Source organism: Fusarium verticillioides, chromosome 2, assembly GCF_000149555.1.
Source record: "Fusarium verticillioides 7600 chromosome 2, whole genome shotgun sequence".
NCBI classification, from domain to species: Eukaryota; Fungi; Ascomycota; class Sordariomycetes; order Hypocreales; family Nectriaceae; genus Fusarium; species Fusarium verticillioides.
Genome location: NC_031676.1, coordinates 904977 through 929256, shown reverse-complemented (window position 1 = coordinate 929256; position 24280 = coordinate 904977). Strand labels below are relative to the sequence as shown.

Genomic DNA, 24280 nt, shown 5'->3' with positions numbered 1-24280 from the left:
AGCATTGCGGTCCGCCCTGCGTCTGCGGCATTGAACATTTCGACAAGCCCTTGAGTGCATGAGTTCCGACCTACGACTACGCCCAAGGACATGCAATCCTATGAATACCGAGAATCGCTAACCCCGGGCTCCTTTGTGAATGCCTCATCTGAACACGAGAAACGCTCAAGAGGCATCGGGGTCGTGGTTCGCAAGATCAAAGGTGGCGCTGTCCACTTTGAAGATTTCACTGGGCACAACAGTTTCATGCCCATGAATAGAAGGCTGCGATGCCGTGACATCAAGCTTAGAAGAAGCTGTGCCAGAAGCGCTCACAGTTAATGATCAAAGAAAGCTGATGTCGTGATGATACTACAGATCAACAGCGTGTTGCGATCCCTCGATCCGATTGCCTGAATACTGAACTGAGGCACCATGACACCTACAAATTGTCCCTAAGGACTCTTGCGTAAGGCCAGGTGCACATCCAAAGTTCGTACTCGTGGAACGAACACGCAGAGCATGAGGCACAGGTATACCTAACCGTAGGCCTCCAGAGACCTTTGTCGTCACGACGTTATTTTAGAGGTGCCTGTACAACGACTGCAACAGCGGAATAGAGACACTCTTCAACGCCGAATTCTACTCAAGAGTCTTAGACATGTCTCTATCGCTGCTCGCAGACAGCTTTAGTCGATTTAGGGCGAGGACCTCCATGGGGTTCAACACCGAAGAAACGAAAGTCCAGCGCCGGGGATCACGGCATGATAGGCAACAAGGACGAGCTTCCAATGGCGATCAAAGCCGGAATGAGACCAAACCTATAGATGATACAGAGAACCTTGAGGCTACGCAAAGGCAGTGCGTTCTACTGTGCAATGATCATTGTCGTACCTTGGTGAGAGACATAAGAGACTCTAGACAATAGGCAAGACGGGAAACGAAGGGTGTGCAACGCCGTGCTCTGCTTGTGTGACACCAAGGTCCCTACCTTGGCTAGCTGATATTTGAGTCAAGAGTTGGCCCATGATCACAAGGATTGGATGTTAATGGGTGTTGGTTACAATTGTACAGAGAAACCCAGAGCCTGGTATGGATGGACTGAACAATCGAGAAATACAGGACAGAAACGTTCACCGACCAACGGTTGGACTCACCTGACGGCCCAACGGGCTTGGTATCGGTTGATATCGGGAAAAGGGAGAGGCTTAGACTGTTGACGCTGTGTAACAAACATGAAGATGAAGTTAGTAATTGTGTCCATCGTAATAAGGTTGGATTTCCGTTATGGCAGCCGTTCGTTCGGAGGCTTCGGCGGACGGGAAAAGAGGAACCGTCCGAGAAGAGCCCGACCGTAAAGTTAACGTTAGTCTAGAAGAAGGAGGAGGAGGATTTTGGGTGCGAGATTGCAGTACCAAGTTAGATTGCCCCCTTTTTCTACAAAAGTCATCTCAATAACAAGAGCTCAAGGGGGGAGGGGATGTTTAGGATGTACGTGAGATGGTGTGATGGATGGTAGCAGCCAGGTCGTCATGGTGAGCCTCATTTAGGGCTGGGAATGCCCAAAATAAGAATGGAAAATGGCTGAGTTACTCCGTAGATACGATAGAGTCAGACCCAGCCTGTGCCGTAGACTTCAATCGTACTCAGATAGACGCGAGCTGTCAAATACAAAAAGATCTTGGAGTTCAGCTGAGATCGGAATTGTTGGGCGTAATAGAGTTGAGACTTGAAGCTAAACGCTGATTTCTTGACAATAGCGTCTTTTTTTTTTTTTTTTGGCGTTGTTTCAACTGATATCATGGTTTAGTCGACGTATGTATTGTCTCCTTGACAACAAACTGGTCGATGTCATTGAGTGGCCATTATCTGTATGTCCAGTTGATAAATTCACTTGTGATTAATGAGATATTGAGTGATATATGCTGCTATTTGCATCACTCTCCGTTCCACGACGGGATTTGCACTGGACTAACTGAGTTCTGCAACTCACAGGCCTTATTACACATTGGAATCCACTCCCACGCTAATTTATAAGACAATTTGTGCTCTACCGGCGGTACTTGTATCAGTTCTTGTCTCTTGGGAGCAAAGGAGGGAACTGTGATGGGCTTTTGGTGTCTTTGCCTTTTAGCGCCTGTGCCTCAAATCCAAGTGCAAGCCCAAGGCTCCAAGCCATTGGAAGTGATATGATGAAGCGGCAGTCCCCCCCCCCCCCCTAAGCGCGGCTTTGAAACCCCTTCTCAATGCTACAGTACGGCAGCGTATTTGGTATCGGTCGGCATCTGGGACATCTCACCCGGAAGGTCTTGTCCTTGTTAGCCTCTTGAGATGACTTGATCTGTTTGGCTCAGTGGTGATCCCTGTCCATTTGCTAAAAAAGCAAACTACCTCAGAAGAGAGATGCCGATGTTGATCACTTTGTCTGTGCCTGTGATTGCTGCAAGGACTTGGGTAGTTTGCTCTCTAGGTAGACTTTTGAGTATGTATGCTACTGACATGATTTATTACAGATTTCTTTGTCAGTTCTTTTTCTCGAGTGGTGCAACAGTGTCCTTTTTCTCTCTCTTTCATTTTTCAACTCGAGATATCATCATCATCATTACAGAAACAAGGCGGACTCAAGTCTTTTGCTGTGCCTCAAAGGTGCTGCTGTTGATCATCCATGCTCGTCTATAAAAAGCAAGTTGATGATGATGATGATGATGATGATGATGATGATGATGATGATGGTCACCGAAAGAACCTAGGACTTTTTGTATGTTGGATCATATTCAGGCAAAACTACAAAATTTGGTGTCTCTCCATTGCATTGCATTTGCATTTGCATTTGCTTCTTCTGGTGATACCCACCCCTAGACAGGCTAGACTAATCCTTACCTAGCTACCCTTGTTGACCTGTTGCTTTGACTCTGCTTTTTCTGCCTCAGACAGACTCATCAGATGCTCGCTCAGATCTAATTTTGATCTGGGGTAAAAGGCAGAATTAGGAAGTTGCCGGCATATCCACCGGGGCCCTCGGCACCTTTTTCTCTCTCCTCTCTCTCCACTGAGTCCACTCCATGGATCTTTCATCAGCTTTTGGTCTGCCTCTACTGTAGCTACCACTGTACGGCTACTGCATTGTACCCTGCTATTCTTTTACTCCGTGATAGGTTCATCACCTGAAGTGAGAGACCTAACGCAGCTTACCAGTACCGTAAACCGGGTTCTTGTATTCTAATCTAGAGCTTCCTATTATCTGATTGGGCCCCGGCATTTGGGGATCACTGCACTGTGTAAGAAGACATGGAAGTGCGCTATGAGACCTCTAGACTAACGTTAGAGCCTGCCAATTTACCTATGCCCAGGCCCTATCACCCATCACCGGAAAGAGCCCAACAAGGAGCCCCCTCCCCACTAGAGTACACTACAACACGGGGAGAATCACCACAAACATCCATAAACCCCATCCATCCACTCCACCACCGTCCGACCTGGTTGCCGCATATAGTTATCCTATCTTTGACCTCTCTTTTCGTCTAAATCCAACTTGGCCCTAACAAGCTACTTCTCCCCAATCTCTTGTCGGCCTCGGCACTTTGGTGACTTATCTCCTCCAGTATCTCCGGCTTCCGTGCTGCGCTGCCCTTCCTCGGCCCTTTCTCGTTCCTCGCCAAATCACTTTACTACAAACCTGGACACTTTTGGGAAATCATCATTTACTACTACAGTCGAACCAACTAAACCCCTCTTTCTTCCCCGCGGCCAGACGTAGATGATCTGTCTGTCTGTCTCTTTGGCTATAAAAAGAACCCAAGGGAGATAAACCATACAATATCTATTATAAGAGACAGCGGGTCAAACTAAGAGACAGCATATCCTAAGCTCACTGTTCACCTCGCAGATGGGCAAGACAAAGCACTGAGCACAAGTTCGTCATCTAAGGTATCTAGTCCTGACCCGCAGTTGGGAGTGAGTCCCTGTCGCCGGCCATACTTCAACCCACAAGGGGACCAACAACAGAACAAAACAGATCAGACCATACCATACCAGACCAGACAAGTTCTCGCTCCGACGGCCCAGTTGAATTGGCAAACCGCCGACTCTCGAGTTACACAAGCATGTTTCAGTTGCTCCATTACCTGCCTCCAGAAGCTTCCCATAAGTCAACTGATAGACGGCTCACAGGCCCTGGGCCGCTGTCTTGTTCTACTCTACGCTCTGCTCTGCCTCTGCCTTCTCTTCTGGCCTTCTCTTCCGCAATCCTTGGCCGAACTACATCACTTCTTCTCCCACTTGAGTCAATCCCATTGTATGCAACCTCCCGTTTCCTACTCTCGATATCCCAAGTTATATTTCTGCATCCATTTATATCTCCCGCCCCAATTTGTAATTCCTTTCTAGTTCCATTCGCCATTTCCTTGTCCGTCCTGATCAATTTGACTCTAACTTCTTGCGAACAGCGTCTAAGACCACTTCAGTCGGCATTCCATTGTTCGTTCCTCTGCAAAATACAACTAGTGCCGTTCGATAATATGGCTTAAGATTCAAGCTTGAACCACAGACTTTCACACTCATCAACGTCATGTAAAATTGCCACTCAACATAGAGACTTGTGCGGATCGAGAATTACTTGGAACCTGTGTACTGTGTTTCCTCCCTCCCCTCATCATGGATCAAGAAGCTGGATCGTCGTCTACATCTGCGAACCAAAAGGTCCCTGCAAACTCCAACCAGCAGGATGAATCAAGAGAAGAGGCAGACCGCAAAAGGAATAATATTCGCAAAAGGACAAAGACCGGATGTTTAAGTGAGTCGACCCATCTCCCCCTTGTAAGTGTGACTCGAGAACAACGATACTAATGCAAGCTTGACAACAGCTTGTCGCAAGCGTCGAATAAAATGTGACGAAGGAAGGCCGATATGCAACAATTGTATCAAATCAAAGCGCCATTGCGAGGGCTACAACCAACGTGTTGTCTTCAAGGACCCTATGGGTGCCATACAAGGAGGCCCTTTTGGACCTGCTTACTATCCTCCTGGATCTGCGCATCTTGTCCCCCACTTACAAGCGAAGACGTCTCAGGGCCCATTACCCATGATTGCTCCTAAGCCACCTGCTTTTGGATATCATGGACACCAACCGGCACTCTACGGGCATTATGCTCATGCACAAGGAGCCATGCCTCCAAATCCCTACGATTTTAACACCCCATCAATGCCTCATCAATATCACCAACCAAATGGTATGATGCCTCCCGAGACTCCGATGGGTTATCCAAAGCCGCCCCCTGACGCTCGACAACACTATGAGGGACCTCCTTTCAATGGACAAGATGGTCAGCCCTACGCGGGTAGCAACCAGCTGGGACCTGTTGCCATTAAGAGAGAAAGGATGGAGGAGCTGAACCACAGAGTACCTGAACCTGACTTCGACTATGACGACTATGAAATGCCGGAGGATGATGCTTCGATGGGTGAATCAGACGATGAGATTCAAGATCCTCGCCAAATTCTTGGACCTGTCATGAAGCAGTTCAATGGAACGTGGGACACAAACGGCACACGAGTTCGGACCTTTTCTACCTTTGCTCAATGCAATATTCTCTCTGATTATACAGCTACAGCTCGAATAACCGAACTCAAGGATCCTGCAATGCTGCAGATCTTTATGCACTTTATCCAAGTTACCGGTCCAAGCATGTCATTGTATGAAAGACATCCTTTTGATCATACTGGCGAGAACTCGTTCGACCCAACCCCGAAAGGGGCTAATAATCTTTGGAGTTGTAAGTCACATTACTCTTCATGACAGCATTAATATCTGTTATTAACTATTACCAAGACACTTTCCCCGTCATATCTTTGAACCACCCCGCGTTGCTTCACTCTATGCTTGCCTTGGGTGCCTTGCAAATAGCCAAGCTGCAAAACATACCAGCCACAGCTGCAATGAAACACTATCACCTGGCAATCCGCCGAATAGCTCGAAACGTCAACACACCCCTCAGACGAACACAACCTGCAACGGTAGCCGCGACACTGCTGTTGTCGTATTTTGAGGTGTGGTCGTCAGATCATACTAAATGGTGCAATCACCTTCTTGGAGCCAGAATCTTGTTTAGCGAAATACCCCTAAGACAAATGTCACGGAAATATCTGCCAGTCAAGCGTTACAAGCAGGCAGAAAAAGACGCCCAGAATCAGAACCAAATGGACAGCTTCTTCCCGGGTCTGAGTATCCCCTCTCAGAGCGAACTCAATGACCTGGATTACAGCCTGTTGCAGGCAATTTCGGGCCAGCATATAACGGCAGAAGATTATGGACTGGGAGAAAAACAACCAATCGACCTATCTCAGACAGTGACCGATAGAGATATCGAGCACTATGAGAACATCCGAGATTTATTCTGGTGGTATTGCAAAATGGATGTGTATCAGAGCATGCTGGCAGGTACCAGACTCTTGTAAGCCCCCTTCACGCGTTCTTCTTTCGATCGTGAAGCTTACTGTTACAGCATGAACTACGAATCTTGGTCTCAGTGTCCGCCCAGAGCACCAATATCCAAACTTGAAGCTATGTAAGTGGGATTCACCATATATATCCGATTGCTACTAATGCGTGGTTCACAGATATGGATCGTATGATCATCTGATGCTTTTACTTGGCAGGCTTGCAGATTTCTCTTCAAAAGATGTTTCAAGAAAACGAAAAGCAAGTCTCGCCAGGGGACCTCCTCCTGGAGCCAGTGGCAGTTCACCACCATCATTTCCTGGTATTGTTCCTACGGATGGAAAGTTCCATGTCCCAAGAGGCTTTACACCACCTCGTGAGACATCACCGCAGAGTGACTCTACAGATGACCATGATGCAGACGCAAGCTACCAGGCTGCCCTCAAAGAGTGGGAGTCCATCAAGCGGGGCTTTGAAGCATATGAGAGCAGCCTAGGACCAGAGTTTCAACCACTCAAGCCAGAGTTCTCAGACAAACGGGACTCGCCTTTCGGAATGACGATGCAATATCGAACGTTTTCTGTTGCTGGAATCTGGATGAACTTTTATATGGGCATGATAAATCTTGTTCGATGCCACCCTTCGATGCCTCCTGCGGCGATGCAAGCAGCTGGCATGTCAGCACGACAGACAGGTCCATATTCGAACAAACTGGGCAGAATAGCGGCTGGCTTGTCGGAGGATGTCTCACAGGCCACGGAGATCACAACTCTTGTCAGTGCTGCGTTCATCGAGAGTTGCTTCTGCCTTTTTGTAGCAGCGATTGAGGTATGTTCGCCAGTCACAGACATTTGACAAGACAACTCATTAACACTTGTTAGTACCAGGATGAGAAACAGCGGCATTGGGTGATACGGCACTTACGGGACATCACTCGATTGACGGGCTGGCAATCAGCAGAACGTATTGCCACTGGATGCGAATCCTCTTGGATCAAGGCGGCGCAGCTTGGTCGCGGTCCTCCGTACCAGCGTGCCCCAGAGACCGAGCCAGTGCCTGTCGCAAGGTGGCAGAACCCACGGCAGATCGATCGATTCATTCACGAAGTCGAGACAGGCGAAGTTCGTCGTATCCAAATACCCAAGGCAGAGCGGGCTTCGCTTGCAATGGGCCTGCTCAGTGTTGAGCGAGATCTCGAATTTCTCGATCTTAAGGATGACAATTAAAGCTGGGTATAGCATGATCTGGCGTGTTATATGCTATGGATACCATGTTTCTGGAGCTTTTTATAATGCAGCGTATGCTCTGCTTTTTGGTTAGTGCCTCGAATATCAAGTTCAGGTATCATTTAGCGATTTGGAAAACCGGAGAGAAGGGACGGAAGCAATATTTACGATATTCGTTTGATTTCAAGAAGCGTTGGAAGTGTAGCGGAACCACAGTTGGCGAGTGACCCTACTACATTAATGATACATAATTCCGGCCCTCTTCTTGTGAGGCCCTCAATGTTTTGGCCGAAATCTCCGTGAAAACATCGCCCGATGAGCTAGCTTGTGGTGGTTTGTATGCTCGTCAATAACCCGAGAGTGGGTTTCTCTTGTGTCTATTCGTAATTTCTCTTGATTCATGAGTAACATCCTTAGTTGGCCGGCAGTCGCTCCACGACTGTGGCCATCTCCTCATCTGTGTATATTCTGAAGCCCTTCTCCTTGGTCACGCTGGCCAACTGCACGTTCTTGGCATCGAGCTTCTCCTCCATGACCTGCTTCAACGTCTTGAGAACAAGGGTCTCTGCGTCTGTGAGCGTCAAAGACTATGAACACGTCAGTTTTGCTGCCTCTAAATGGCTGTATCTCTGTGAATGTACCTTGTGGTATTCGTTCTGTAGCTCAGCCTGAGCGCCTTCGGAACCGGAGCCAATAGCCTTGGCGTCGTAGCGGTAAAAGGTACCACTGGGCTCAGCGTGGAACAGTTGAGGACCATCCTCGTCAAAGCCAGCGATGAGCAGAGCCACGCCAAAGGGGCGACTCATGATAGTCTCTTCACCATCAGCACCCTCACCGAAGCGCAGGGCAAGATCGCAGATGGCCTGGGTGCAGCTCTCGACACGGAGGGGCTCGTTGTAGTTGAAGGCGTGGGACTGGCTCTCGACACGGGCGTGCTCGACCATGGAGCGGGCATCGGCCTGGAGACCTGACATGGCGCAGCCGATGTGGCGGTCGATCTCGACGATCTTCTCGACGGAGGAGGTCTCGAGGAGGGTCGAGGTGACTCGCTTCTCGACGCCGAGGATGACACCCTCGGATGTGGCTACGCCGATGGCCGTGGAGCCGAGCTTGATGGCCTCGAGAGAGTATTCGACCTGGAAGAGACGACCTTCAGGGGAGAAGGTGTTGATGCCTCGGTCTGGCGCAGATGTCAGTTTTTGTTCTGAGCATGAAGAGCATTCATTCGGCTTTAGGGGAAGAGGTGAACATGCCGTATTCAGATCTTGCCATAAACATCCTGGCGGTTTGTGTGTAGTGGTGACAGCTAGGCTAGAGGAGGGCGGAAGATTTCCTGGTATATGAAGAGACCGAGTTCGTAGATAGAACTGTCCAAGCCAATATGACGAGTTGAATTCGTGGACGAAAAGTCGAATTGCCTGCTGAGTAGTCGAGAGTGGGAAGGCTGAGGCTGAGGGGGAGAGAGCAAGTCAATGGATGGATGATGGGAGTGAGGATGCGAGCTCTGGTGGAGTTGCAGGCAAGCAGTCCGCCTACGTAGCCGCGCTGCACACTACCTCATATAGGTAACTAACGTTTGGAGCTGGAGCCTTCTGTAGTTGCTGAGCCACAGTTTCACCGCCACAATCCAATTGGACATGACGATAATAGTAGAGGCTACTTCTACTGCCTATAGCTACGATCTATATCTTAGCAAATCTCTATCTGGTTATAGCGTTGGATTGCTGTTATGATTACTTGATAGAAAGATAAATAAATACGGAGTATTTTGTATGATTTAAAGCACAACAGCTACTAGCTACTTATACCTGTACTATATTGTTTACCTAGGTAGCTGTATGTACCCCACGTCGCGTTGGAACTCGTCGCGCAATTCGATTGGGCACAAACACTTACAGCTCCCCCAAATCAACAACCTCTATAGTACTAGGCCTGAGCTGACTAGAACTACCACAACCACAACCACAACCACAACCAAACTCTCTCCCACAACCTTCGCAAGAGAAACATCACCACAAGTTTCTCTTTTCAGATGTAGCCCGGCCATACAATGGCTTCCGGCGCACCACGAGCATCGGGCCGAACCAGCGCCAACGATTATCGCGACGAAAGGCCCCGCGTATCGACCAACCTCAAGGGCGAGCGCTCCGATTCTCGCAAGGGTCCTCCTCCTTCAACGACCCAGTCCAATTTCTCAAATGTTCATAAACGATCTGCTTCAGGGAACCCGAGGACATCCAGTCGCAATGAGGAGGAGCGCCGCTTTGAGACGAGGAGGGTGACGGAGCGTACCTTTGAAGCTCACCTCGAGCGTGCAGTCCCGAGAAATACGAGTCCAGAACGATCACATCGACGAAATGCGCCTTCAGAGAGTAGAGCTACGTCGAAAGCACCTAGACATGATACTCCTGAAGCTCGGCAGTCGAGAGCTGAGACTCCACTGGGTCTGTCTCTACTCTCCAAACCAGCCTCAAGGCCCTGAAACTGACAATCTGAAGCACCATGGAACCCCGAAGTAACCCTCCTACCACACACAACAGCTCCTCTAGCCTCACGAATATCAATACCTCCTCTAGCGTCGACCGTACCTCAAGCTCCTCAACCGAAACCTCTAGGCGAACTGAGCTTGGAGCTACAAGAAGCTGCTATAGTGGAGGATCTACTCTTTGTATTCATGGGATATGAAGGACAGTACATCAGATTCGCCAAAGGATACAACCCGAACGAGGAGAGAGACAGATTATCTGGACCAAGCTTCAGAACGTTACCTGGCCTTGACCCAAGTCTACAGGACCTAACACAGTCAATGCTCAAGATGGCAACATATTATTCTGCCCTAGAAGCTTTTGTCGATGTCCAGAGTCGGGAAGAGTTTGGTGCAGTGAACCATGCTCTTTGCGCATCAATACGCAAGTTTCTACACGACTATCTAGTCATGATTGCACAGCTCGAGACGCAGTTCCTCACCAGCGACACTTTCACTGTTCATGTGCTCAACATTCATACCATGTCCACGAGCCAGATGATGTTGCAGTTATACTCACTTGCCCACGAGCTACTCAAAAAGAACGCTCTTCTCGATGATGAAACCGATGAATCTGAAGATAGTGCTGACGATTTTGAAAACATCCTCGAGACACTTCGAGATGGAGGCGAGTTGGTACCAGGCAACATGACAGGCAAGAAGATTTGTAAAGGTGGCGTGGTTCTCGGTCTAATCACAAAACGCCTCGAATCTTTATCAGGCGATCCTTCAGCTCGAGCGTTGTTAACGACATTGTTGCGGGACGCCAGCAAACCTTACATGGTTATGCTTAACGAATGGCTTCATCATGGTGGAATCCATGATCCTCATGCCGAGTTCCTCATCAAGGAACAGAAGAGCATTAAACGTGAGAGGTTGGAACAAGACTATACTGATGAATACTGGGAGAGGAGATACACAATACGGGATCACGATGTTCCTCCACAACTCGAGGGTGTCAAGGACAAGGTTCTATTGGCGGGCAAGTATCTCAACGTTGTCCGCGAATGTGGCGGCGTCGATGCGAGCAAAGTCTCAAAGGATGTCCCAGCTTCTTTCGACGACAACCGCTTCCTCGAAAACGTCAACAATGCCTACGCTCACGCCAACGAATCTCTCATGCAACTCCTCCTCACAGCTCACTCTCTACCTGCTCGTCTACGCTCTCTCAAGCACTACTTCTTCCTCGATCCCTCAGACTACTTCTCCTATTTCCTCGAGCTGGGCGCCTCAGAGTTGCGCAAACCCGTCAAGTCTGTTAACACCGGCAAGCTGCAATCTTTGCTGGATCTCGTCCTGCGTCAGCCCGGCAGTCTTGTCTCTCTTGATCCGTTCAAGGAGGATGTCAAGGTTGAAATGAACGAGATTGTTCTCACAAAGGCCCTGCAGCGTGTTGTCAACATCACAGGTATCGAGCAGGGAGAGGCACTCCAGCCTGTTGCTAATCAGCCTGTTGAGAACGATAAGAACGCTGTTGGCTTCACATCCCTGCAACTTGACTACTCCGTCCCTTTCCCTGTCTCACTCGTCATCAGTCGAAAGACAGTATGGCGATATCAAGCACTCTTCCGTTATCTCCTTTCACTCCGCTATCTTGAATCACAACTATCGACTACATGGCAAACACAGACTCGGGGTATCAGCTGGGCACACAAGGGTGCTTTGCGAAAACTCGAGATCTGGAAGCGACGTGTTTGGACACTTCGTGCGCGTATGTTAGTATTCGTACAACAACTCCTCTACTTTTGTACGGCTGAAGTCATAGAACCAAACTGGAACAAGTTCATGTCACGTCTAAAGACAGAGGATGAGCCTGTGGACTCGAGCTTAGGTGTACCAACACGGACTGTCGATGAGTTGATGCAGGATCATGTCGATTTTTTGGACACATGCCTCAAGGAGTGCATGCTCACCAATAGCAAGCTTTTGAGGGTAAGCCTTTCTCATACACCAGCCACTTCTCGTTCAGTATAGCTAATCTTTTACAGATCCACTCCAAACTCATGCAGACATGTACCATCTTTGCTGCCTACACAAACTGGCTCACTCGTGAGCTCGAAAAGTCAGATCCAGACCTATCAGGCAACAACAAGCCCCCTACCATGACAGCAGATCAATGGACGCGCTTCCAGATGACAAAGACGGTACAACGTGGCTCAACGTCAGCTCATCATGACACCTCTGCTGCTTCGGCGGGTAACGCTGAGGTAGATGCTCGCATTGACAATCTGTTCGAGATTATTCGTAAATGGGAGGGCAATTTCAGTCGACATCTGCAGATCTTGCTTGATGCACTGAATCACTATGCTGCCACCGAGACAGTGGTCTTGTTGAGTCTGTGTGCACGCTTGAGCACTGCGAATCAGGGGACAGAGTATGCTGGACTACGGCAAGAGGACGAGTCAACTTAGACTATGAGACTTGTTAGACAAAAGCCGATGGTAAAGGGGCGTTATAGAGATCAGTAGATTAGGATCACTGTCAAAATTAAGATACCACCAAACAACTTTTCAACCCTGACATGCACCTGATAATTCCCAAGGTCAAGGATCCACTGGAAAACTTGATTTCATTGTCTATATCGTGAGGCCCCATATTCCCATTGATCTCCCACTGAAAAGCCTATTTCCCCCAGGTACGCCATGCAGCAAATCCCAGGGTTGTATTTTTGTAGTACCGCATGCACTCAACGCTTTGCCACTCCATCCCATTCCTATTCCCAGCCCATAATCCCATCCCGTAATGCAAAACGAAAATAAAGACCATCTCGTGAGAGCCAGGTGTATACCCTTGCCCGAGAACGAAGAACAAAAAGAAGTAACCCGTCCCATGATGCCTGAGCGCTCACACTCAGGTTGATGCTACTCGAGCCCGAAACGACTCACTTCCAGTGAGTTGAGAAAAGGCCTCGCGAGAAGAGAACTAAGTAGATAAGGAAGAAAGAAGATAAACCGAAAACTCCTGTGTCATGCGGTCATTAATGCTCCAGTGCCCAATGGGACTGAGATTTGTTCGTCACTCATTTGAAAAGACTACGCAGATCCATCAACTTTTGCCGAGCTGCCTCCGCCTTGTCTAAGCTCCTGTTTTGGCCGTCCATGCTCAAGCTGGCAAGCTTCATCTTCTTCTCCTGAAGCTCCAGCATCTTCTCTTCGAAACTGTCCCGCATAATGTATCGAACGGTGCGGACAGGACGCTTCTGTCCCAGTCGGTGGACACGGTCGATAGCCTGAGCCTCGGCGGCCGGGTTGTATTGCGGTTCCATCACGTATACGCTGTTTCCAGCAGTCAAGTTCAGACCCAGACCACCGGCCATGATTGATACCAAAATCACATGCACAGTGTTGTCCTCGCGGAATCTGTCCATGGCGGTAGTTCGCTGTGTGCGGCTCATACTGCCGTCGAGCCTAGTAAACACGATGCCGTTGGCGTTGAGTGCAAGCTCAATGAGGTCCAGATGAGAAGTCCAGCCTGAGAAAACCACCGATTTGTACGGAGGTTCAGACGGGTTTGCCTCAGTCGCTGCCTTGGACTTCAAAAGATCTTCGATCAAAGCACGAGTCTTTGTATGCGGGCCGCCATACTTGTCGAAATTCTTGACGGCATTTCGTGACTTGGGCTTAGCTGGACCGTCATGCTCCGCGTCCACCTCCCTTCGGTGAAGCTGTACGAAAGCATGTCTCACATAGGCATTACAGACTGGACAATATCCACTGTTCTCGCCCTCTGGCATCAGAGCCCTGGCCCGTTCCTCAAACGTTTTGATGCAGTTTCGGCAAATGACATGGAAACAAGGCGTCATGTAACCCAGAATGTCATCCTGGCCTTCTGTTTCAATATTAGAGCTCTCGTTGGAGCTGATCCTCCTGCTGCATTGAATGCATGCGTCGTTGTTCGTCTCCTGCATCAATGTGAACATCTCATGTGCTTTCTGATCGGAAAGTGCTGGTTTGTCATCATCGTCGTCATCATCAATATCGATTGCCATCTCTGCCGACATTCCCTGCAATGTGTCTAAGTCGGCGTCATTGAGTAAATCCTTTCCATGCGCACAGAGTAGCCGAAGTCGTAGAATTGCTTTGAGAATGTGAATGTAGGTATTACCGCCAAGTGCCTGGCCATTATTAGTTCCAGCGAGCACCTTGACTCGATCCTGAGCATTCTTTGCGAACAAATCGTAGATACTGCGTTCCTCGGGACTGAAATCAAGTCTTACTACAAGGTCCTCTCGAGGAGGCAGGTCGATCTTGTCTTTCAGTCGACGTAGCGTGATTGTGTCTACGAGGATTCGGAGTTTAGGCACAATCTCAGGATCGCATGCCTTGAATGGCTCCACAATGTACCGAAGGAACTTGGTTCGATCGTGGAATGGGTGAAGCCGAAGGAAGGCCAATAAGGCAGCAAGGTCGTCCAGCCGGTTCTGCACGGGTGTACCGGTGACGGCCCATCGTCTGTCTGCCTGGAGTCGACAGATGGCCTTGAACTGGAGAGTGCTATGTTCACGAATCATGTGAGCTTCATCCAGCACGATCCTGAACCAGCCAATCTGCTCCAATGGATATTGGCCATCCTTCTTCTTCCGACGAGAACTGAGTTCATTCGATACAGAGCCATAGGTGGTAATCACGAGGTCGAAGTTTGCGAGTCTTGCAGGGTCCTTGATCCTGTTTGGGCCATGGTAGATGTGGTAGTCGAGAGCACCAGGTCGAATGTGTTGCTTGATCTGTTCCTCCCAGTTTGTTACCGTACTGAGAGGACAGACAAGCAAGGTGGTCTTCGCGTTCCTCATCAACGGAGTCAAGGCAAGTGTTGGCTGCTGAGATAGGACCTCGTGCTTCGTCGGTTTCTGCTCGGGCGCTTCTGGCTGGACGGGTGCTTGTCGTTCCCACTCATACGCAGCATCGGTGGATGTCGTGATCAAGGACAAGATGCTGAGTGTTTTACCAAGACCCATCATATCAGCCAGAATTCCGCCCCGAGTTTCAGCTGGCGGTCTGGCCTGATTCTGGCCAGTGATGACGTTGAAGTATATCCGCTGGCCAGCGGGGCCATATTTATCTTGCCAGAAGGAAACCATAGTCTTTTCATATGCCTGTGCCTCGCGGGGCTTTTCTCTGGTCATCATGAAGAACAGACCTTGCTTCTGATGCTTAAGCAGAGGCGTCAGGATATTCTGACTAGGTTCCATCTCTGGCAAATCATCGTTTCGTGTGAGGGAATCGAAGACGCCCATAACTTCTGAACGAATCTCCTCCACGGTTCGGTTGCTGAAGGTGCTGGTATAAGAGGCATTTTGCCCATCGTTAGTAGGCGCAGTAGAATATACCTTTGGAGGTGGGGGACGGTATTCGAGAACATGAGGGTTCTGAACACGAATTCCCTTCTGGACGAGATAAGGGGCCAGCAGCTTCAGGCCAAACTTGCTCAGATGAGCGCCTACGTTCCTAGCGTACTTGAGGGGCCCATACATGACGATGTCGAGGGTATAGGATCGTGAGGTGGGCTGGCCGGGCTCCTCGCCAGCCTTTTTTGGTTGCGGCGGGATTCGGCTGTCCGTTCTCAGGTGAATGTTTGAGTCGAGAAGAGGCGCAACGGCACGAGCACCTTGGTTCTCTACCAGGCCAATGATCTGCCGTGTGTGATCGTAGGCTTGTATCTTAAGCGATGTATCACCTACCTGCCTCTTGAGCACAACTTTGATTGCGGGCTGGTAGTTTGGACCCCAGACACTCTGTTGGGTGCCTGGCTTTGGCGAAGGGACTCGGGTGCAGCCCAATGAAGCCTTAATCATTCCGTAGCACACCTCTTCCTCGCGTGGATCTTGAAGGACTATGTCCTCGTCGTCATTTCCTGGTCGTGTTAGCAACATTGCATAGAGAGACTCTCGACGGGTCTTACCACTAGTCAGATCAACTGTCATGGCTGGTGACGCAGTTGAACTATTGGCTTCTTTGCGCTTGTCTGTAACATATTGACCCAAAATTCCACTTCCGCCCTGTGTTGCTGGAGGAGTCATAAAATTGTGAACACCCTCGCTGTCTTCGGTTCTCCTTCGCTTTGGTTGAGGAACGACAGAGCGATGCTGAACATTATTCGCACGCTCGATGAAGTGGCCTGCACCGTTGAAGCCATTGGCATAACTACTGCCTGGAGTGGATGAGCGACTGGAGGGGCCAGCAGATGGGGTGTCATTAGGACTGGAGAACTGAAACACCATGGAGTTGTTGTGCATGTTCATGTTCATTTGAGGCCTGGGCTGCATTCTCTGAGCTGGGTGACCATGATGAAGAGATGGAGATGGCGAGAATTGGCCCTGCCCGGAGTTTACAAGGTTCGGAGTTGAAACCGCCCTCTGGTTCGGCTGCAGGAGAGCAACTGGATTCCATGGTGGAACACCGTTTGCAGAGTGAGATGGTTGACCTGGATGAAGTTAGCACTGATTCTGATTTTGAGTCTGATTCTTAATCATGATGAGATGCAACAGGATGAAATGGGAGTTTGTTGGTTGGGGAACTGTAAGGAGATTGATTGGAGGAGAGGAGTATACCATTCGTAGCCATCCTTTATGAAGGCCGCAGGTGGCAGGCGGCTACTTGCAGGATGCAGTTCAAGAAGGGTGTTGTGCGGGTTAGTTTCATGAGCAGAGGTACTCGTTCTCATGAGAAGTACCTTATATGCCTAGCAGTTGGGGGGACGAGTGCTCAAAAATGGATAAAAAGAGAGTGCAGAGTGCAGTCAAGAGATGTTTTAAACGATGACGTGCATGCACTCTCAGTTGAACGTTATTGAGGTTGAGGTTGAGTTGAGTTGAATGTGAAGAGGCGAGACGATGCAAGGCGATGTGATGCGATGATAAGCCGCCGGCCTCGTTATCAAGGACGGAGGGGGCAAAGAAGAGAAGGAAGAGCTCCAGTTTGTAGAGATGACAGAAGCTGGAGATGAATATTTAGAGAGAAATGATGTGGCCCTTTTCAATGACCAGACTCTAGGAAAAGAGTCAAGATCAAAAGTTGAAGCACCAAAAGATACCTGCTTGATCTTTTAGAGCGCTCGCTGAACTTGGGCTGTACTGTAGATTTGGAAGCACGCCCCCTGGATGGCGCGTGACAAAGCGTGACTTTCACTGGGAGGAGATGGAGATGTAGTGGTCACGCAGCCAAAAGAGCCCACGCTGGGCGCCTAAAACTAAACCAAGACGGGTGAAAGGTGCCCACCTTTATTCTCAACTGCGAGCACATGATCAAAAGAAGGGACGCAATCGAGGCTTTTCCCCTCTCGATTCTGACTACATCTACGGGCTGTTTTATCAGATCTATCTCCTATGGGCCAATAGACGATTAAAGCATCAGGAACAGCCCCAAGCTAGTCGAAAAGATGGTCTCATAACAACCAAGAAACAGCACGTAATTCCTGATAATACAGCCTGAAGCTATCTCGATCCATCCCATATCCCACGACTAACACAATCAACCCTTCACTCGCTCTACCAACATTTGGGTTTCAAAAGCTCCGTACTAATTCTGCATGTGGCTGTTTTGATCCCCGATAACCTTTAAAAATAAATACGTTTAATCATGTGAAAGAGGCCCAAACACAAGCCATTGCTTACTCTCCATTTCAACTAACTAACAAGACCTACTTTACCTATATCCGTGTTCCCTACCATAATCAGTCCGTAATGAATCGATATTCATGATACTGACAGGACAAATAATAATTCTATACTGAATGTTTGTAGGAAGGTGTATCGAACCTTTTGTGAGCTTAAGCAGGGTATAACATAGTATGAGGAATTATGATGAGATCCTCCCACTAATTAAACTAGTTGACGCGTTCTTTAAAAAAAGAAAAAAAAAAAAAAAAAAAAAAAAAAAAAAACAATTAGCATCCCCTCTGTTGAGTCCTTGCTTCTACATATCAATAGAGAATTGAGGTCAGATTTGCACCTATAACTGAGTCAGTGAATAAAGTCGAGATATGATGCAGACTGCGCCACCACTAACAATTTACTACACCTCACTTAACTTAACTCGCCCATGAAATTTTTGTGGATGAGCAAACTGCCCCGCCATTCCGCCCACCTTCCTCTTCCTTACTGTTGGATCCCCCGCTGAACCTCCACGTCGGGCAAAGCCTCATCAGCCCTTAATCAACCTCACTCCAAAGGCCATCGCAACGAATCTACAGGGCCTCTCCCCTTGCATCGTTCATTGCACTTCTCCATACCAAATCAGGGCCGTCGAACCGCCCTCGTCATCAGCAGCCATGGATATCACCAAATTCGTCGTCCAAGGCCGCGACCAGGCTCTCCTCTACGGCGACTACTCGACTTATCACAAGAGCTTGTCCAAGAAACTGCTAAGCTGCCGCAAGAAGCTCAACATTGCCACCAGGAATCGCGGAAAGTTTCACGACCATGACAAGGTCACTGCGGAAAAGATCGCAGAGAACCATGAGTAGGCACATTCCGAGAATCGAAATCCAAAAAAAAAAAAAGAAAAGAAAAGAAAACTAGCCTGACATGGAACCAGATATGTCCATCTACTTCTTCTGACAAGCGAGCGCGCATGGGCTCATACCATGAGCATGAAGTCCGGCCATACGAGCGATACCAAGGGAATCACTGGCCGAACTCGATCGCATATTGCCTCTCGTCTCACCAAGGCCACACGTGCTGCCGACGAGCTTGTCGAGGCCCTCTCCCAAACCGACGTATCTGGCGCTTCCCAAACCGATCTCCTCGAGGCAACCGCATACGCTTCTCTCATCCGTGGTACAGCTGCATTCGAAAAGCAGAGCTGGGAACCGAGTTTGCACAACTATGCAACGGCACGTGTCATCTACAGTGCGCTTGCAACTGCAACCAATGGCGATCTATACAAGGACCTGCTCACCGAAACCATCGATCCGTCTATCCGATACGCCGCCTACCAACTCCAGACACCTCGAACTGTCCCTATTCCCATCATTGCTCGAAAGGCGTTCCCTCAATCTGACTCGACCCTCGTCAAGCAAATCAACGATATCGACCCCACTATTCTCAAATCAGACGAAGCAAAGGCCAAGGATGGAATCGCCAGTGCTGAAGGCGCACCCAAGACCCTGACTTGGAGGTCTCGGGAGGTCAACATCGAGGATGCGCAGATTGCGATGGCATGGGGTGCTGTGCTCGCTGCGAAGGATCGATTGGCCAAGGATCTTGCTGAACCCAAGGGGCGAGGACCTTATGAACTTGCTGGTGCTTATGACGAAATTCTCATGCTCAGCCAGGATGCTGTTGATGCTACTAAGCAGGCAATCGACGAGATGAGGGCTGAGGGGGTGGAACAAGGTGATGCCAGGATGCAGAGTTTGCAAATCACACGCACCGCCGTCAACTTCGAGACGATTAGCTGGAGAATTGGTCGCAGCAGAGTTTTGGCAGGAGAGCACGATGGCGCCCCTGAGGAGTATAACGTGTTGAGGAAACGAAAGGGCAAGCCAGCTCCAGAAGCAGCCAAGCCTGTCAAGGAAGTTCCCACAGGCAAGAAGCTTGCTAAGCTGAAGGAGAAGGTTGCTCTGTATGACGGTATTCTGCAGAACATTGAGTCCATCACAGAACTCCCTGGTGTGGCCAACGATCAGGGGCTGGCTGAACAGATTGCCGCCTACGTAAAGTACTTTGAGGCTCTCAAGTAAGTCACAGCCTTAACCTAGCATTTTCTTATTTTCTAACACAACTTTAGGGCTCTGGCAATTGCTCGTTCGCATGCCATCTCCAGCAATCTGGCTGCTGCTCTGGCTCTCATCAACCACGCAGACGGTCTTGTCGATGAGTCTCAGTCAAACATCTCATCTTCTGATGGATCATCGAATCGCACTCCCCTCAATCTGACCGTCTCCGCCGAAGACGTCGAGTATCTCCAAACTCTCCTCAACGGCCAGCTTCAGCGTCACCGAGCTATTGTTCACGCCGATACCCTCCGCAAGAACCACGAGCTGAGCACTTCAGAGGCCGTGAAGCAGCCTCTCATCGGAAGTCTGCATCAGTACCCCGTTGGTGGCGTCAACCTGTCGCACATCGTCGAATTCCCTCCAAAGCTTGCCACCATCCCTGTGAAGCCTATCTTCCTCGACGTGGCATGGAACTACATCGATTATCCCAACAAGACGCCCAAGCAGCAACAGCAACAGCAAGCGGCGGCAGCAGCGCCCGCTCAGGCGGATACACCTGAGAGGACAGAATCACCAGCTCCAGTGAAGAGAGGATGGTTCGGTTTCGGAAGGTCATAGTCAAATATATTCTGCAAAGCGATTTATTGACGTCGCGGATTCCTTAGCACGTTTTCCCCGAATGTCCTATCCACTTTTTGCTAATGGCCGAATTCGTTGTGAAATGTCTTATATATTCATCCCTGTTCTTTGTTGTCGACTAGTTAGTAGTTGCTTGGTCTCATTCTACTCCATTCCTGTGCAAGACAGGGCCTTGGTTCTTCGCCGTAGCCTGCTTCGTGACTGATGGGGCCTTGTTTGTTTACTGTTGATAGTCTTATGATACTCGTAGTGACACTTTCACCCTTCCGTTTTCAACTTCACCTTCGCCTCGACTTGGATCGTGATCGTGAGATGCTTGTTGGGCCTCTACACCAAGCGGTCCAAGCTCTCTGATTTTTCTTAGCCTCACATTCATTTTTTTACTCAGGCTCACATTCTTTTTTCTTTACTCACTCTCATTAAGTACCTATTAAAGCTGCGCATGATGGCCCAAGACCCATCGTTGGAAGCGCCATCGCGAAGCTGGCATCCCAAGCACACCTCGATACATCCTTACCCAGCGACTATCATCGCCATAATAATCGTTCTAGCCGTCGTATCTCTATTCGTTTCAATCCTCCGTCAACTCCTTGAGCGTCGCCTTTCCCAACGCCGCGGCTGGTTTCTCGACACCACATATCCCCCACCCTCACCAACACCATCGTCATCAGGCGGAAGCAGCAGAAGAAGCCAAAAGAAAAGAAACAATCAAGAAGCGAGACCAGTTTCTGAGGTCGAGATCGAATCTCGCCAGCTTTTGTTTGCGGATACTGCTTTCCGTGGTGAACGAGTACCACTTCGGAATCCTAATGACCGTGGGTCTTTATACGATACTTTCCAGTTGCCAGCACCACATATATCAAGGTTAAAGCCTGCGCGTTCGATGATGGAGTTAAACGGGGGGAGTCCACTAGAGAGTGTGGGGGATAAAGACGGACAGAAGAAGGCGAAAACGATTCACTGGCATGGTGTGAACAGACTTAATACTGCTTGGGGATGGATGTCATGATATAGCACGATCACTGCAATTTCATTAAACACCAACATATTTAAAGCCATCATAATCATAAACAGAGGAACGTACGTACATGAAACATCAAGTCATATTATGTACCATCAAGGTAAACATGTTTTGAGGGGGGATGTGCGATTAGTCTACCTATAGGCAAGTCATGATACAGATATACAACATGATCCCCCATTCCGTGGCATCATCTCAAAAAACAACCAAAGATCTCTCTCAATAGAGGTTTTAAAGCTCCAACGCCAGATCCGCCAACCCTGAAACATAATATGGGTAAAAAAGTGTAAAAGCGGCTAGGCGGGATATGAATACAGTGAAATACAGGACAGGTGAGAGGTCTGAGCCGCACAGATCCCTCATCCTCAGATATTGTAACAAGTTTTTATAACACAGAATCAAGACTCTTAAGGCTTGTTCTCATCCTTCTTCTCTCCCTCCTGAGACTGCTCAGAAGATGAAGACTGCTCACCGCTGCTCTCGTTGCGAGCCTTGTGCATCTTGTCGAAGAGGTTCAAGCTGGCAACCTGGAGCTCATCGGTCTTCTCCTTGATCTCAGCGGCAGTGGCAGTGCCCTCACCAGAGAGGTTCTTGGCGACGAACTCACGGAGAGTGGTGATCTTCTCCTTGATAGAGTCGGCCTCAGTCTTGTCGAGCTTGTCAGCATACTCGTTAAGAGCACGCTCGGTATCGTTCAGGACACTGTCAGCACGGTTGGCGGCCTCGATGGCACCCTTGCGCTCCTTGTCGGCCTCAGCGTACTTCTCGGAGTCCTCAACCATCTGCTCAATCTCGCTCTCAGAGAGACCGGAACCGGAAGCAATGGTGATAGACTGGTCCTTGTTGGTGGACTTGTCCTTGGCGTGAACGTGGACGATGGAGTCAGCATCAATGTCGAAGGTAACCTCGACCTGAGGGACACCACGGTGGGCAGGGGGGATACCAACAAGCTGGAAGTTTCCGAGAAGCTTGTTGTCCTTGACGAGCTCACGTTCACCCTGGTATACCTTGATCTCGACAGCAGTCTGGAAATCGGCGGCGGTGGAGAAAACCTGGGACTTCTTGGTGGGGATGGTGGTGTTTCGGTTGATCAGACGGGTGAAGACACCACCGAGGGTCTCAATACCGAGGGACAGAGGGGTGACATCGAGGAGGAGGAGATCCTTGACCTCACCAGAGAGGACAGCACCCTGGATAGCAGCACCAATGGCAACAGCCTCATCGGGGTTGACGGACTTGGCGGGGTCGCGGCCGAAAATGCTCTTGACGGACTCAGCAACCTTGGGCATACGGGTCATACCACCAACGAGGATAACCTCCTGGATCTCCTTAGCGGAGAGGCCAGCATCCTTGAGAGCCTTGCGGACGGGCTCGATGGTGCGGGTGATGAGAGGGTCAACCATCTTCTCAAGCTGAGCTCGGCTGAGCTTCATGTTGATGTGCTTGGGACCGGAGGAGTCGGCAGTGATGAAAGGAAGGTTGATATCGGTAGAGAGGGAAGAAGAAAGCTCGATCTTGGCCTTCTCAGCGGCCTCACGGATACGCTGGATAGCCATGCGGTCACCGGACAGGTCAATGCCAGAGGTCTTCTTGAAGTCCTGGACAAGGTGGCGGACGAGGTGGATATCGAAATCCTCACCACCAAGGTGGGTGTCACCGTTGGTGGACTTGACCTCGAAGACACCGTTCTGGATCTCAAGGATAGAGATATCGAAGGTACCACCACCAAGATCGTAGACAGCGACAACGCGGTCAGCCTCCTTCTCAAGACCGTAGGCAAGGGCGGCGGCAGTAGGCTCGTTGACGACACGTAGAACGTTAAGACCGGCAATTTGACCGGCATCCTTGGTGCTCTGTCGCTGAGAGTCGTTAAAGTAAGCGGGGACGGTGACGACGGCGTTCTTGATGGGCTTGGAGAGGTAGGCCTCGGCGGTCTCCTTCATCTTGTTGAGGACGAAACCACCAATCTGAGAGGGAGAGTAGTTCTGGCCACGAGCAGCGACCCAGGCGTCGCCGTTGGTGTGCTGGACGATCTTGTAAGGGACCTCCTTGATATCACGCTGAACCTCAGCATCCTTGAACTTGCGTCCTATTAATCGCTTGGTAGCGAAGAGGGTGTTCTCTGGGTTGACGACGGCCTGACGCTTGGCAGCGACACCGACAAGTCGCTCGCCATCCTCGGCGAAAGCAACAACTGAAGGAGTGGTTCGGGCACCTAATTGAGCAATGTTTAGTGGTTGTCCGTCAGACGAATTGGCATGTAAAACCAACCTTCGGAGTTTTCAATGATGCGGGGGACCTTGCCCTCCATGATGGCGACGGCAGAGTTGGTGGTACCAAGATCGATACCGATCACGGCACCCTGGACCTTGCCCTCGGACTCAGTGGACTCATAGCGAGCGAACTTGGCAGCCAGAGGAGATCGGGTGAAGGCAGCCGAGCGAGCGGCGAGAGGGGAAGCTCGGGGAAGCTGATGCGATGGTCAGTACAATGCAATGTGGGATGAAGCGACTGCGGTGCAAGAGACACTTACAGCCCTCGACAAGCGCGAAGCCAGCATTTTGATTATGGGTATATGGGTATAGAGTACAGGAAAAGAAAGAGGATAGAGGCGCAAGTCGGAGAGTAGATGGGAGGAGGTGGTGTTTTAGAGGATTGAGTATGAATGGAGATGATGGAATCGAGAGGAACGAATTTTTTTACTCGAAAAAAGCTCTTTCCCCGGTCGGTCATAGAAGCCAAAGGAAAGAGGCAAGCACCGGGTTGTCTCCACTGAGCCGGCTAGGTTCGGACCATGGTTA

At 49.6% G+C, this 24280-nt stretch overlaps 7 protein-coding genes across 15 annotated transcripts; 4 read left to right on the top strand and 3 right to left on the bottom strand.

Annotated features, from left to right (window-relative positions):
- Positions 1-90: 90 nt before the first annotated feature.
- On the top strand, positions 91-321 carry FVEG_06119 (hypothetical protein; the record flags this gene model as incomplete). Its single annotated transcript, XM_018894384.1, has 1 exon — positions 91-321. One exon carries the CDS (start codon positions 91-93, stop codon positions 319-321), a length of 231 nt encoding a protein of 76 aa, XP_018751463.1.
- A 3103-nt stretch (positions 322-3424) lies between these two features.
- FVEG_06118 (hypothetical protein) lies at positions 3425-8017 on the top strand. 6 transcript variants are annotated; one of them, XM_018894382.1, is made up of 8 exons: positions 3859-3933; positions 3995-4350; positions 4425-4771; positions 4842-5750; positions 5807-6428; positions 6480-6542; positions 6595-7243; positions 7297-7932. In XM_018894382.1, exons 3-8 carry the CDS (start codon positions 4633-4635, stop codon positions 7639-7641), a joined length of 2727 nt encoding a protein of 908 aa, XP_018751461.1. In that variant the 5' UTR covers positions 3859-3933; positions 3995-4350; positions 4425-4632; the 3' UTR covers positions 7642-7932. The 6 variants fall into 6 exon arrangements, with proteins under 6 accessions (XP_018751459.1, XP_018751458.1, XP_018751457.1 ...); XM_018894383.1 differs by having other exon boundaries at positions 3995-4273; positions 7297-7921; XM_018894380.1 differs by having other exon boundaries at positions 3425-4273; positions 7297-8017.
- FVEG_06117 (proteasome component PUP2) lies at positions 5935-9207 on the bottom strand. Of its 2 annotated transcripts, XM_018894377.1 has the most exons (5): positions 8895-9207; positions 8283-8821; positions 7810-8228; positions 7340-7720; positions 5935-7278 (listed from the first exon to the last, which is right to left on the bottom strand). In XM_018894377.1, exons 1-3 carry the CDS (start codon positions 8917-8919, stop codon positions 8055-8057), a joined length of 738 nt encoding a protein of 245 aa, XP_018751456.1. In that variant the 5' UTR covers positions 8920-9207; the 3' UTR covers positions 5935-7278; positions 7340-7720; positions 7810-8054. The 2 variants fall into 2 exon arrangements, with proteins under 2 accessions (XP_018751456.1, XP_018751455.1); XM_018894376.1 differs by having other exon boundaries at positions 7340-8228.
- A 374-nt stretch (positions 9208-9581) lies between these two features.
- FVEG_06116 (hypothetical protein) lies at positions 9582-12727 on the top strand. Of its 2 annotated transcripts, XM_018894374.1 has the most exons (3): positions 9582-10085; positions 10140-12097; positions 12154-12727. In XM_018894374.1, the coding sequence occupies exons 1-3, from the start codon at positions 9692-9694 to the stop codon at positions 12574-12576; spliced, it is 2775 nt and encodes a 924-aa protein (XP_018751453.1). In that variant the 5' UTR covers positions 9582-9691; the 3' UTR covers positions 12577-12727. The 2 variants fall into 2 exon arrangements, with proteins under 2 accessions (XP_018751453.1, XP_018751454.1); XM_018894375.1 differs by having other exon boundaries at positions 9582-12097.
- Positions 12495-17269, bottom strand: FVEG_06115 (hypothetical protein). The gene is made up of 3 exons (XM_018894373.1): positions 16713-17269; positions 16064-16585; positions 12495-16015 (listed from the first exon to the last, which is right to left on the bottom strand). Exons 1-3 carry the CDS (start codon positions 16723-16725, stop codon positions 13185-13187), a joined length of 3366 nt encoding a protein of 1121 aa, XP_018751452.1. The 5' UTR covers positions 16726-17269; the 3' UTR covers positions 12495-13184.
- An 898-nt stretch (positions 17270-18167) lies between these two features.
- On the top strand, positions 18168-21721 carry FVEG_06114 (signal recognition particle subunit SRP68). 2 transcript variants are annotated; one of them, XM_018894371.1, is made up of 3 exons: positions 18168-18621; positions 18697-19839; positions 19891-21721. In XM_018894371.1, exons 1-3 carry the CDS (start codon positions 18431-18433, stop codon positions 20435-20437), a joined length of 1881 nt encoding a protein of 626 aa, XP_018751450.1. In that variant the 5' UTR covers positions 18168-18430; the 3' UTR covers positions 20438-21721. The 2 variants fall into 2 exon arrangements, with proteins under 2 accessions (XP_018751450.1, XP_018751451.1); XM_018894372.1 differs by having other exon boundaries at positions 18168-19839.
- FVEG_06113 (hsp70-like protein) lies at positions 21471-24220 on the bottom strand. Its single transcript, XM_018894370.1, has 3 exons — positions 24013-24220; positions 23751-23949; positions 21471-23694 (listed from the first exon to the last, which is right to left on the bottom strand). Exons 1-3 carry the CDS (start codon positions 24037-24039, stop codon positions 21887-21889), a joined length of 2034 nt encoding a protein of 677 aa, XP_018751449.1. The 5' UTR covers positions 24040-24220; the 3' UTR covers positions 21471-21886.
- Between the last annotated feature and the right edge of the window lie 60 nt (positions 24221-24280).